The sequence below is a fragment of the Saccostrea echinata genome, unplaced genomic scaffold (assembly GCF_033153115.1).
Source record: "Saccostrea echinata isolate AGI-Se365-2 ecotype Australia unplaced genomic scaffold, CSIRO_AGI_Sech_v1 ptg000056l, whole genome shotgun sequence".
NCBI lineage: Eukaryota > Metazoa > Mollusca > Bivalvia > Ostreida > Ostreidae > Saccostrea > Saccostrea echinata.
In genome coordinates this window covers 9,803,592-9,818,040 of record NW_026889805.1, presented here as the reverse complement: position 1 = coordinate 9,818,040, position 14,449 = coordinate 9,803,592, and the positions used below count along the sequence as shown (strand labels likewise).

Sequence of the window (14,449 nt, the reverse complement as noted above, 5' to 3'; positions counted from 1 at the left end):
TAAGGTCTCATCCGAAGGACCCGCAACTTTCACTTCGAAGTTCCGAGCGCTTGGCGAAGGAACACTTTCTACCTATTTTTAATATATTCGATCAGTGCATACTATCTATTCAAGATATATTACTAAAGCCAGGTGCTCTTCACACATTTGCTCGGATAAAATATAGTCCATTCATGATCAGCAGATACAACATTACAACAAATGTTTAGAATATCGATGTGTATGTTATACATGGAAGAAAACAAAATTAACGTAAAATGATTTTAAGAAAATCATTTTATCCCTAGAAATGTAGATAAGAAGTATTCATATTCTCAGCCTTTTCCCCGAAAATATGTAGGTCATTCTTCGATTGACAATCTTTTCACCAATTACATTACTTTCATGATTATTCTTCGTTAATTATTATACAATTTCTTATGATAGATAATGTTAATCATTAAGTGTGTGTGTGTGTGTGGTTTTTGTTTCTTTTTTTAACTGTTTACTGACGGAGTGGTTATATAACAGCTGCAATCGCAACTTCTCGGGACTTCCCGACTAGCGGAAAAACAACGAATTTAGATGCCATTGACTTTCTGATCGCACGTGTTGCAGATTTTATTTGACAAAATGAAATATGTCAGAACGGACACTAGGCTATTTGGTCTTGCAATCACAGGTGTGTTCATTGTTTGCTAGTGACGCAAGACTGTTGACAGTATTTGCTACGGATTGAAGAACTAGTTTCATAACAAGTACAATTTTTTCTTATGGGGATCAGCTGAGCACAGTGGAAATTTGAGTAATTTAAAAGCCGAATACCTTGAATATGGGGTAACCCATATCTATTCTTGTTTATCGACTTAGGTCAGTCGCGGCCGTGATTCGAACACACGACCTTCCGATCACGGAGCGAGCGCTCTAACGACTGAACTACCGTGACGGTCAGGTACTTAGACAAACTCCTCTATGGCACCTGATCCCATCTCTGATGTTCTTAGAGGTCCGTGTGTGCTCTACTCCCAGTCTGTATTGTTCCAATGGACTTTTGAGCTTGATGAGCTTGTCTTCAAATTCATAAACAAAGTGGGATTAGTTCCCAAGATTGGTATGTTGTTAAAACAAATGAAATGTAAACAACTTCAGTGAAGTTATACAGGAAAAATACTGGCTTTGTTCACTCATAATACAGTGTGTATTATGTATAGAAAACTGAGTATGTATGCTCATTGTTTGATTAATAAACAAAAAAGACTTATGGGCAATGTATTCACAATATTTTGCAGGATTTTGTTTATACGCAATAAATTCATAAAGAATTCAAAATATCTTCCTGTTAATTGTATTTCATATTAAAAAGTCAGTTTTGTGAACAAGTAACTATCCATTTTGTATAAAGTTTTCTTTGTTTACTTTCATTCCTTTAGTTTATTACAAAATCACGACAAGGCTTCCTGTTTCTAAGGTTATTACAAAAGCAAGCAATACAATCGTAAGAATTATACAAAAATAAAGGGGAAAATGTTATTAGCATTGCTTAAGGAGGAATACCACACCAGAATTTTATTTAATAGATTAAGACGTCCCTTTTAAACTATGGTTTCAGCATTGAAGGCCGATATTAGCTCTTAATCATTTTATAAGATTTTGTTCCCAATTTTTCATAGGAAATGAAAAAAAAAGTTTTATTTGCAAATAAGATGCTTAGAGTTAAAAATTTGCTGTTAATAAATGTGTTGTTAACATATCCTGAATTGTAAAAACAATTTCTCAGAAAAAGACGACACTCTTGATGATTCCAATTCATTTTATGATTTGCCTGAAGTCAAAAGAATACTCATTCTTTGGTGAAAGTGGATTCTTTTCAAAGCCTCTTAGATTTTCTTGTTTTAGATTCAAATAATTTGTTACTTGTTACTTGGTACCATAACGCTTGATTTATATTTCATTTTTTGGAATTTAATTAACGGTATTTAATTTTTCCCCTTTTCCCTCCCCCTTTCATTTTTCCATTTTATTGTTCATACCCTTTGTTTTCAATTTTGTACTCTGTAATCTACTTAAAAATTAGTTTAAAATACATGTCCTTGTACAACTACAAATATATATCATTGTTACATTTGTACCTTGATCTCTAATTGAGAGAACCAATATAGGCAATTTTTCCCTGCTGTTCAATCCATGTTCATTGTATATACTTCTATGTATATCATAAATAAAATAATTCTTAAATTAATTATTTAATATTTTTGCGTCGAATTTCAATAAAGATTCGGCGAGAATTGCAACAATAAGCATGATTTGATAAAAAAAAAAAAGAAAAGAAAAGAAAATTGTGATAAATATGGGTATTATGTTTATAGGATATTTTTGGGGTATCTTTTGCGCATACAGATGCAGCCGACATGAATTCACAGCAAAAATAATACCATTTAGGTAAATCTCAAAATAGCTGGTTAACTGAGGCATCAGAGATGTCTGCTTGCTTTGATGTGGTGTGTGAAAAATTAAATTAGGATCTTGAAGTAAGCATTTTTTTTTACCAGAAATTCCAGAAATATTAAACTAAATGCTAACTTTTGATGACCTTATCCTTTGTACGATAAAAATTCCCCTCGATAACAAACTGATTACATTATACATGATGTAAAGCTTTTAAATACTACATGAACGTTACATGACAACATGTACATATTTTGTGTACAAGTATATTTTATTAAATTATTCGGATTTTGGGGGTATATTTTATTGAAATATCCGGAATTTTGTGATTAAATATTTTAGGTACATTTTAGAAAATTATCCAATTTTTGTGATTACATAAATTATTTTTGGTATAATTTATTGAATTATCCGGAATTTTGGGACATTTTTAGATGAATTATCCGGGATTTTTTTGCGATTACATATTTTGATATTTTTTATTGAATTATCCGGATTGGGAGGGGGGGTGTATATTTCATTAAATCATTTGGATTTTTGTGGTTTATTTTAGTGAATTTTCCAGATTATTGTGATTGATTATTTTGAGTGTATTTTAAAACATTATCCGGATTTTTGTGATATCATATTTTGGTTATATTTTATTGAATTATCCGGATAGGGCTGCCGAACTGGACTGCCATCAACCCATTGATTGATCGGAATATGTTGTATAATATGATAACACTGACATGGAGAAACAAATTGAAAATATGTGCCGGGTCTTCCTACTTGTACTTGCCATTCTTGGCATTCAAGGTAATTCTTTCCCTATAATCCAGAAAGATTTTACTTATCATTTTCTTATTACTTTTATAGGTGACAATTACTGAAACCATGTTGTTACACTATTATTATATATAAGAAAAGGAAAGTTTGAGGAACATAAAATTGAAATAAAAAAGATTTGTCATCAAGGAAAAAAATTGAAAAACTTAATTCCAAAGACGGATTTTGAAGCAAAGCGAACATTTTAGTATGTGCTATATAAGTGTTTTAGTTTTATTCTAATGAACTTCATTCATTGATATTTTTGTGGCGTGAATAGTTAAGTATCCCATCCAAACGTTCTCTAACCCGTTGATTCGAACTTCAGACATAAAACTTAATTGAATTGATGGTTCCTATGATAGGTAAACTGTAAGTTCCTCCCAAAGAATTTGAATCACTGGATTTAAATATTGCATTCTTAAAATGTTAGGGTTAATTACATGAAAATAAACCTTCAACAAAACTTTCTACTTATTATTATTCCCCGTTTTTGATAAGTTTTAATTTTCCTATACGGTATATAAAAATATTTTATATTAGATAAAGGGCAATTTCTCAAACTTAACAAAAACAGAAAATTATATCAATATCGAAATACAGATATGATATTTTAAAAATTCGAGTATTTTTAGTACAGATATATGTTAAAATTCATATATTTTTAATGAGTTATCTTGTCTCATAAAAATTCTCAGGAAGGTGGGGGGGGGGGTCCACCATGCATATCCTGGCCTATCCTGGTTCAATCAATGAATAATTTTTCATCCCAAATTAACTCTTCCTAATCAAGTTCAAGTAGTGTTTTGATATGATGGTAAATTTTAAGTCTGCAAAATTTTAGCATCGTATAAATTACTGCCACTTTGGAAAAGGATACATCATTGTTCATGATTTTCCGTTGTTTACCGTCAATAACGTAATATCACAAGAAGGTGTTCAAAATTTTAAAAAATGAGCTTTGGAAATAACATCACCTCTCTCGTATGCTAAGAAAGCAATGGTAGAAATTAACTTTCTAAATTAATGTAAATTTCCGTAATCTTTGTTAAAAAAAAAAAAAGTGCCATACTTGTTTGTTTCAAGTAATATGTATCCTATCTGACTAAAAATGGTTTGGAAATGACAACCTTTGTATTATAATATCATACAGTATCTTGCTCTCTTCAACCGCATTTATTACTCATTCATTTGATCCACAACATTTATTTCATTTTCTTTTCAAATATTATTTGTTTAAATTTTCAATTCTCATTTTTGGCAGAATTTCAAGTCTTATTTCATCTTAAAGCAGAAGACGAAAAGGGTGAGTTTAAATAATGTCTCGTTCCTTTTAAACATAATTATCATTTTTGGAATTTAAATCAGTTACTATAGATTATGAAAGGTACATATAGGCATGCAGTGGTGTAGGTGGTGCATATTAAATTTCAATGTATTACTTATATTATAATAATAGAATTATTATTATAACATCCACTATTTTAAAAGGATTTTAATGCCGCCCATTTAAAAAAAAAAGAAATTGAAAGTCGTAAAAAAGTATTTCTATATTTACGCTTCTGTCATTTATCACATGAAATTAGGAGGCAAGAAATTGGTTAATTGTAAATAAATATATTGACTGACAGACAGACGACAGATGAAGAACATGCGTAACACTAAATACACACGCTAATTCTGGTTTTCAATCAAATGAAAGAAGCTATAAATTCTAATGAATTTTCACAGAGGAACAGGGGAGGGAAATCTGCGATGCGTCACCACCGGAATTGTCTTGTAATTCTGAATACAAATACAGGTCTGCGGACGGATCTTGTAATAATTTAAATCATCCAGACTGGGGAAGAAGCTACACAGCGCAAAGGCGATTTCTCACACCGAAATATGACAGTGGTAACCTTCGGTTTTATGTGTAAAACAATCAGTAGTTCACATAAATTTTCTAATGTTCAATGAAATCTTTAACTGTTGCTTCAATTATTTAATTCATTTGAAAGATTGTAACTCGCCTCGACAAAAAGGATACAGGAAGATGCCACTACCTAGTTCTCGTGAAATCAGCAACCTGCTATTCCAAAACAGAAATTCAACAACCGATACGGATCCAAAGCTTAACGTTCTTCATATGTCGTTTGGCCAGTTTCTTGATCACGACCTGATACTGACACCCCTCATCAGAGGTAACCCTCCCTCCCTCCTCTCTCTCTCTCTCTCTCTCTCTCTCTCTCTCTCTCATTGACACACTTAATTTGAGGTAGCTCGCTCGCTCTCTCTCTCTCTCTCGCTCTCTCTCTCTAATCAGCCATTGGTTAAATCAATAGTGTATAAGTTTTATTTTTCAGGAACTTTTGCCTGCTGTGGAGAAGACAGAGATAGCGACCCGTGTATACCCATCACTATTCCTCTAGGGGATCCATTCTTTAAAGAAGACTGCATGCCTCTTACACGATCGGCTTCACTTTTCCAACAACGTGAACACAAGTGTACGTACAAAACTGCAATAGAAAAATATATTTTTCCCTGTAAATATCAAAATGGTTTACAAACGAAGGTAATCAAAGACTACAGAGCTCAGCTGGACGAATAGATGTATTCTAGAAGTGTTCATCCCTAGATACATCATTACAGAAATTTGGTCACCATTCTGCTGATCACTCATCTGCAAAAAGTAGGTCAGATCCAGCTTTTGAAGCAAGTCGGGTAGTGTGCATTAGTAGATGCATCATAAATGCAAGTTTGAATACCATAGGGCTTGAAGCTACTTAGGAATGGACCTGGTAGATAAACGTTTACCTGTTCACTTTTCCGAAAATTGTTTGTGAGATCCGGCATCCGAAGAAAGAATGGTAGTGTGCATCATCATACCTAAATGCATCATCCTGGCAAGTTCAATCACTATGGGGCTTATAGTTACTCGAGAATGAGACCTGCTCCAAAACTAAAGGCCTGCTCCAACACATTAATCTGACCATTCTAATGGAAATTATTGACTAACAAAGCAGTATCAGAATTTTGGCTGGTACAATGAAACGTACTATATGAATCATCAATGTAACTCTGAAGACAAAGAGTTACTTAAAGACTAGGTTTTTTGATATATATAGAGAACTGCTTCTTCAATAATGGAAATCGGAAATTTTCATACTTTGTGATTGGTCATCTATGAAATTACTTCCTTCCTTAAAATCATTCTGAATCTACACACAAGTAGTGTGAGATTTGATATTAAGAGGATGCTGGAGTTCCTCCTTGACAATATCTATGCAGTCTGGAGACCAGGCCCGGGGATCATGAAGCATCTTAAGCTTAAGTCAAAATCCTCATGTTGTACTAAAATATTGGTGTAGTCAAGCAAACCGAAACTGAAATAATTTTCAATATTACAGTTACTTTGATTAATATATTGACAAGATATATCCAAGTGAAATCTAAATGAAAGACACGACAAAGTCTGCCACATGGTTTCATAATTGGATATTTTTCTGACTGTAGACGGTGTACGACGAGACGATTTCACTTTTCCATGGTCAACTTGTCCTTATTATTCCACTATCGCCTGCGTCTCACATTCGATATGAAAGAGCATGCTCTGAGTACGATCAAATTTTAAATCGAGGCAAGCTACTGACAAATAAGCTGTTATTACCGGATTTTAACAACCTCGTTTAAAGTCAGCATTTCGAAAATTCTACGTCGTTATAACGACATTGTTTGCCAATACAATCTATCATTGGATCATATTTGGACTGACATGTTTAATGCAAGTTGTCAGGCTAGTATTTTTTACTTAATTTGACTACGGACGGATTATTTCGTCTACCTGATCAATACATAGGGCTCATGACGGGTTTGGCCGGTCATCAGGGGATGCTTACTCTTCCAATACAGCTGATCCCATCTCTGAAATTTCCAGGGGTCTGTGTTTTGTGCCCTGTTTACCAATATTATTTAAAAGATTTTTTAGATCGATAACTGTTCGTTATCTTCACTTTTTTCATTAGAAATAAATTTTCTCCAAAACTTGAACCTGGAACACTGATGTCGATGGTATAGCTTAAGTCCCCCCCCCCCCCGACTTCGAGATTAGCTAAAGAAGAAACATATATATTTTACTTATATGCAGTTAATCTATCGTACCTGAAGATGAGGAAAGACATACTTCTGTTAGCTTTTAAATCAAGCTGGGGAAAAAATTGTTAATGATAACATACAAAGCATTTGCTTGGTATTAAGAGAAAAAGCACCTTTTCATAGTATAATTTCAATTGTTCCTATTTTTCAAATATTTGAAATCGAATACTGCTTTTTTTTACACCAAAGATTTTTAAAATGAATACTAACTGGATTTTTTTATGTCTAAACATCTTTTTTCTATCTATGAGAAATGAATGATTAAGCTAACTTTTAAAGAAATGCTTACCATGTGTACAGATGAGTTCATTCAGTAATCTTGTAGGTTGTCGAGAGCAGATCAATGACGTCACTTCCTATATTGATGCATCAAATGTATACGGTTCTGATATGAATAAAGCAAATAGGCTTAGAACTTTTCAGAATGGTAAGTTTTTCTCTCTAAATTGCTTCCTCTTTTCATATTAACACATTAGTATGACATCACAATTTGTTCTTTTAATACTTTCTAGTTATTGAAAGGCTCAAGATATTCGTCCAATAATTTATGAAATATGTCCATTATGAATAATAAGGGACAGTATTAATAACTTATTGGGCATCTTAAGATAAGTTATTGAATTGAAACAAATACAACACAGAAACTTGCAATTGATGTCAGAACTCAAATTTGAATGAAATATTTTTAAAATTCTATTTGAATCTCACTTGAACCAACCAAACACTTGGGTACATCACTTACCCTGTTTATCCCCCCCCCCCCGGTCAAGAAGCCGTAGCTCCTTCTTTCTTCCTCTGAATCATTTTGCTCACTTTCTTCCAGAGAACATCGTTTGTTCTTTTATAGGAACGCACGGATGTTTGGTACACTGTCTTGCTCCACTTTGTTTCTGAATATAGCTATAAAAAAAAAGCTTATATTTTTATTGATTTCTTTATCACTCATCATCATGATATCCTTAAGCATGACAACATCAATCAATCATTGTGTAGGGTTTTACGTACTCTCTGCCAGTTATCACCCATTTAGATGTCAGCTGTGTTTTCTTCGACAAGTCTTGATTCAATTATGGAAAACTTTCTACGTTCACCTTATTTTCTCCATCCTGATTTGTCGGGACCAAAGGTTTAAAATATCCGGAAAAAATTCACTTTTGGGTCAAAGTTCATTAGGTTTATGTTTTGCGTCAAAAAATTCGTTTCCCCTCAGACGAAGACATGCCTTCAATGAAAATGGCATTCGAGTCTCACGTCTTGTGTTTCATATTCTTTATACAGTTAGAAATAGCACTTACCTTTAACGTCCACTTAGTTAATTATTGCAGTGAATGCTACCGGTATTTTATTTTTATTAAATTGTAAATAATCCCTTTATCTGAAACACTCTAGTGAATAGACAATATCTTGCTTGAACAATGGACCTTTAATAAAGAAGAAAGTACTTTATGAACACAGAAGAGTACATGTTTTATGTAGGTTATCGGTTATAGTCCTCAAACTGTCCATTCTGTGAGAAAAAACTTTTTTCCGAAGGACCGATACGCACCATAAAGCTTGGCTTACAAGTCATGAAACTTAAGTTCTAGTCTAACCGTGTGTACACCCTTAATACACCCTTACAAGTCTGACTTGGGAATAGAGCACTGCTCTATTTCTAAATACAATCTGAATACAAGGCCAAGCCGACTTTTTCTTGTTAGCCCATGAAAATTAGTCATCCGAGTGTCAGCCTATTTTATACGTACATGTGGGTAGATTGGCGAATTCGAAAGTGGTAATGACTGTCTATACAAACTTAGTTGTAGAGAAAGTCGTTAGTTTTGGGGTGGAAGAGGAAAGAATCTGTTTTAGTTTCCTTTTCTTAGTTTCTTTTTCTTTCCACTTTGAGAACTCAATAATAAAAACACGTGGAATTTATGGTAATGTTGGTTATAATCTTGTAAGGCTCGCCTTATTAGGTGTACACAGCCTTTCAGAAATTTAAGTTTTAAGACTTGAAGGCAAGTCATGCCGTGTGCATCGGACCAAACGGCCCTCCAATAGTTCTTTCTTCTCACAGAATGGACAGTTTTAGGTCTATAATCTTTTCTAAAGGTCACTCTTTTTACCTCCAAGAATCCATTGTCGTCTACCCCAGTTTCTGACTTTTGAGAACTACTTTGCTTGTCTTCAACCCTATCATACAATACTGAATATAAATACATAGTTTTTTAATGAGAGTAAAAAAACAATGTCGTGTGATATTTCTGGATACTAGTAATATATTCTGGATTATACTGATAAATATTGTTTTAGGTACAATGCGTCAGAGGAACGCCGGCTTGCCAGATGGTGGCACAAGCAAATGTGTTTATGATGATACTACACATGAATATTGTCCAAATGCAGGTAAAGACACTAATGGTGTGTTAAAGTAAACATAGGAGAAATGTGCGTTTTGATTGTATTCTATGATTTACCTGTAATATTGCGCATTTCATTTTAGGAGATGTTCGGGTAAATGTTGTACCAAATCTTGGTTCGATGCACCTTCTGTTTGTTAGATATCACAATTACATTGCAAAGCAATTGGCTGCTATCAATCCTTTGTGGAATGACGAAATACTTTATCAAGAAACTCGTGCTATAGTGAGTGCTATCACACAACATGTGGTTTACAGTGAGTATCTGCCGCTTGTATTAGGGCATGACATTATGGAGCAATACAAACTCCTCCCTAAATCCAATGGCCATGACACGGTTTATGACGAGAAGGTTGATGCATCTACTAGAAATAGTTTTGGTGTTGCGGCCTTCCGTTTCGGTCATTCTCAGGTTACAAACCATCAAAAGCAGTTTAGTAAAACGTACTCTCGAGTTGTGAGCAAGAATATTGAAGACACCTATCATCACCCACATATGTGTGTCGAAAAGGAAGGAAAAGGAAGTGACGGTGTTTTAAGATGGCAGCTTGCAGAGGGTACTGCAAAAACAGACGGGTAAGAGAATAGTCACAGAAAAAATTGCTAATCTAAATTTATCTCTTCATGCCTATAAAAACTTTTGGGTTTTTCAAGAGTATTCGAGAGTGGCGTTAGAGACAAGCTTTTCATGGACTCGGCCGGTAGGAGTTTGGATCTTCCCGCCATCAATTTGCAGCGTGGAAGGGATCATGGGATACCACCATACTGGAAATGGAGGAAATTCTGTGGATTGAATCACAAAACATTCTCAGATCACAATACTGCTGACGAACTCAAACTTCAAAACATTTATAGGTTTGTTTTTGCTAACAAAGTACATCAATTACAAATTGATGGTCTAACTTTAAAAATTGTTTTAAACAAATAAGGACATTTTTATTGTAAAATCCTGTTGCTTAACGTACTAGCATGACCACTTAGATTATACAAGTGTGTTCATATCCTATTCACATTTTTGCCCCTTGACGAAATTTTCTTTTTCTGATTCTTTTAACCGTTTCTTAGCATTTAATAATTTTTAGGCCTTAACTCTATGATTTTAATAAGTTAAAACAAGTTTTTCGTAATAGTGTTATATTATAGTTTTCTTTTAGGCTCTTCTTTTTAAACATGACAAAATTAATAAAAAGTACAAAATTATCACATGTCATGTTTCTGAAAATATCACAAAAGTTCCTGTACTTTACTGAACTTATTCACCTTAAGAACTTTTTGCATAAATTTCTTAAAGAAAAAAAAGAAAGAAAGAAAACTCTTATCATAAAAATTATCAATCAAAATCTAATTAAAGATTAAATTTTATTTACATAATTACAGTCTTCTAAAATTTTGATAATTTCATTCAGTATTTGAATGTTAGGAATTTAGAAAATGTAGACCTCTTTGCCGGTGCTATGACTGAGAAGCACGTGAAAGGTGGAGTGGTGGGGCCGACATTTGCTTGTCTGATAGCAAAGCAGTTCATTCTGTACAAGAAAGGAGACAGGTTCTGGTACGAGAACGATGGCTATACAGGGTTTACTGAAGGTTAGTTAAAATGAAATCCCGAGAGATGCAGTTGTTCTGTGTATAATTCTTGTCGTCTTATGAAGACTTGAAACATTAATTTCCGCAATTATGTATAAAAATGCTTTTTGGACTTTAGATTGGAAAATATATCATTCAAAATATCTTAAAGCAGGGCATAAATTTTCTTGATATATATCCATATAACCAAGAAGTACGATGTCATTTAAATTCTTTATCGCTATCATATTCAGATAAGTATTTTATTCAGTGAATTCAATCCACCCTCTTCATACCTAACTACTGAGTACTAGTAATGCTAACATCTGTTTTAACTGAAAACAGGAACAGTTTTAATAATATTAACGTCCCAATATCTGACAGTATTAAAGACTTGACCTATCAGATTTAAAAACATTATGATATAAACTCTATCTAACGCATCTTTTTATATTTCTTGATTATCTCTCTCCAACATTTTAGATCAGCTGACGGAAATAAAAAAGGTCACACTGTCTTCCATCATTTGTCAAACTATTGAGGTGGATGAGATTACCCGTCATGCATTTCTCGTAATGAGTAATACGTGAGTAAAGTCAGTAAACAATATATTTTTCTGTTCATTACAGTAAAATACTAGTGATACCAAAGTCATCTCATAACATACGCACAAACGTGGATTCTAATATACAAGAAATAACAGTACTTATTGAATTTTCTAGATTGTTTAAGTGTGCTTATCTGTTAAGTGGAAAGGAATAGTATTCTTGCATTGACTCTTGTTTTTTTCCCCCCAGAAACCCAAGAGTGAAATGTAACAACCTAACACATCCGATCTGGTCACCATGGAGAAATTTGTCTTAGGGTATTTCGCTTGCAAGGACTATAACAGTTAATACTAAAAATCACTTTCCCAATTGTTTTTAATTTGTTATAAATAAAGGAATAAGATTTTTTTCATAAGACCAGCTAGCAAAAAACTGTGCGTAAAATGACAACGAGTGATAATTCCTCATACAAGTGGTAAAATTGTGTTTTTTGGATGATAAGTTAAGACCCCATGCAATGTATCGCAAGTATAAATTTACAGAGAAAATGAATTCGAAAAATAACTGTTTTTAAAAAGCAGAGAAATGGTAAATCATCTTCAAAAATGTTGACTCATATAACAGAATAAAGGAAAATGCCAAAATATATTCACTTCAATTTGTGTTTCATCAACAAGCTTCCTCGAGTGAGTCAAAGTTAGCGTGATGAAATATGGAGATAACGAACAGTATTCAAGCTCAAAGTCCATAAAAACAATACAAGTCGGGAGGAGCGCAAACACGGACCTCCAAAAACATCAGAGGTGGGATCAGGTGCCATGGAGGAGTGAGCATCCCCTGCCGACATGTCACAGCCGCCGTGTGCTCCTTGTCATGATCGGGAATTAACGGAAAAATCCGTCGACAATTCAGTGTGTAAATAATGGCCTAACAATTAGTATGAAAAACGTCAGTCAGCATTTGACTTGATAGATTGTATTTGCTGACAAGGTCATTGTATCGACCAAAGAACTTACGAAATGATGACTTTAAACGAGACTGTTGATATTCTTGTTTCGTCAACTTGTTTGCCAATAACTTACCACGTTTTAGAAATTGTGTATACGTAGAGCTATTGCATATCGAATCAACTGAGAGATATACACCCCATATGCAGGTGGTAAGGGTATATCGCTGCATAAGTAAGGGAAGTTGACGATTAAAAAGTGAAAGTCATCATGTTTATCATAAAGCTTGGCTGTTAGATAACCATTAATGTCTTTTTCTAGTAAAATATCCAAATATGAAACAGATGTGTCAGACACTGTGGTATCTTTTATTTCAAGCTCACTGGAATATATGGTGTCGACATATAAATGGAAATAACTATTGTTAATTGATAATACGTCGTCGATATTTATAAATGTCGAGTTGAAGGCCACGGCAAGAAATTTCTTATTTTAATGTGTGAGATTTTGAATAAATTCTGCTTCATATGAATACAAAAATAGGTCTGCTTACAACGGGGCTCATTTGGTACCCATGGGAATTCCAACAGATTGTTGGAAGACCTGGTTTCCAAAAACCACATAGATATTGTCAATCAGAAACTCAAGCATCTTTTTAATATCAACATCAGAGTACTTGTGTGAGAGTACAATGAGAATGTTTGAATAATTGCGATCAAAAATATTAAAATAATTTTCAAGTGTATTTAATTCGTCCGAAGGAAGAACTTATTTGTCCACACAGATATCTTGTTCGTCTGAGCGAAGAACAAACTTGTCAAAACTAATATCTTTTATATATATATATATATATATATATATATATATATATATATATATATATATATATATATATATATATATATATATATATATATATATATATATATTGTTCGAATAACTATTTTTTTTTCTGGGCTTCAATGGCACCGTACAATTGCCTTATATAAATTTTTGTTTCGTATTTATAAATTTTGAAACATGTATTCGAAGATCTTGGCAAATTTGTTAGAGTAAACAATTTTCTAAAATTACAAAATATATATCCTTACAAATTAAAAAAAAAAATGTATTTGCTACAAGTGACCCAGGAATTTTCAATATGCTGATTTCAAATGAGACTGTTGGAAACCCTGTAACATCAATTTATTTGACAGTATCCTGTCTCTGTTTTAAAGTTGATCGTACTTGGAGCATGCTCTGGTGTTCTTAATAAGTTGGGAGACATGAACACCACATGCAGGCGATAGTGGAATATTAATAGATAAATACTTGTAAGTTGCCGATGGAATAGACGATTCAAAAGTCATTCCGTTTGCCATAGATACATTTGTAGTTTATTTGTTAGTCGGGCATAAACGTCTATAATCAGTAAAATACCCAAATATGAAACAGATGATAAGGAAATATTAAGATAACAGTTTTAATGAAATATATGGAGATAACGAACAGTATTCAAGCTCAAAAGTCCATTATACAATACAAAATAGGAGCAGAGCAAACACGGACCTCCAAACATCAGAGGTGGGATCAGGTGCCATGGAGGAGTGAGCATCCCCTGCCGACCGGTCACACCCGCCGT

General features: G+C 33.4%; 1 protein-coding gene across 1 annotated transcript; it reads left to right on the top strand.

Moving 5' to 3' along the window:
• Positions 1 to 3,092: 3,092 nt before the first annotated feature.
• LOC133173111 (peroxidase-like protein) lies at positions 3,093 to 12,474 on the top strand. Its single transcript, XM_061308041.1, has 12 exons — positions 3,093 to 3,222; positions 4,496 to 4,537; positions 4,963 to 5,127; positions 5,232 to 5,414; positions 5,577 to 5,717; positions 7,691 to 7,792; positions 9,661 to 9,753; positions 9,851 to 10,343; positions 10,422 to 10,622; positions 11,188 to 11,354; positions 11,817 to 11,919; positions 12,131 to 12,474. Exons 1-12 carry the CDS (start codon positions 3,156 to 3,158, stop codon positions 12,195 to 12,197), a joined length of 1,824 nt encoding a protein of 607 aa, XP_061164025.1. The 5' UTR covers positions 3,093 to 3,155; the 3' UTR covers positions 12,198 to 12,474.
• The last annotated feature ends 1,975 nt before the right edge of the window (positions 12,475 to 14,449 follow it).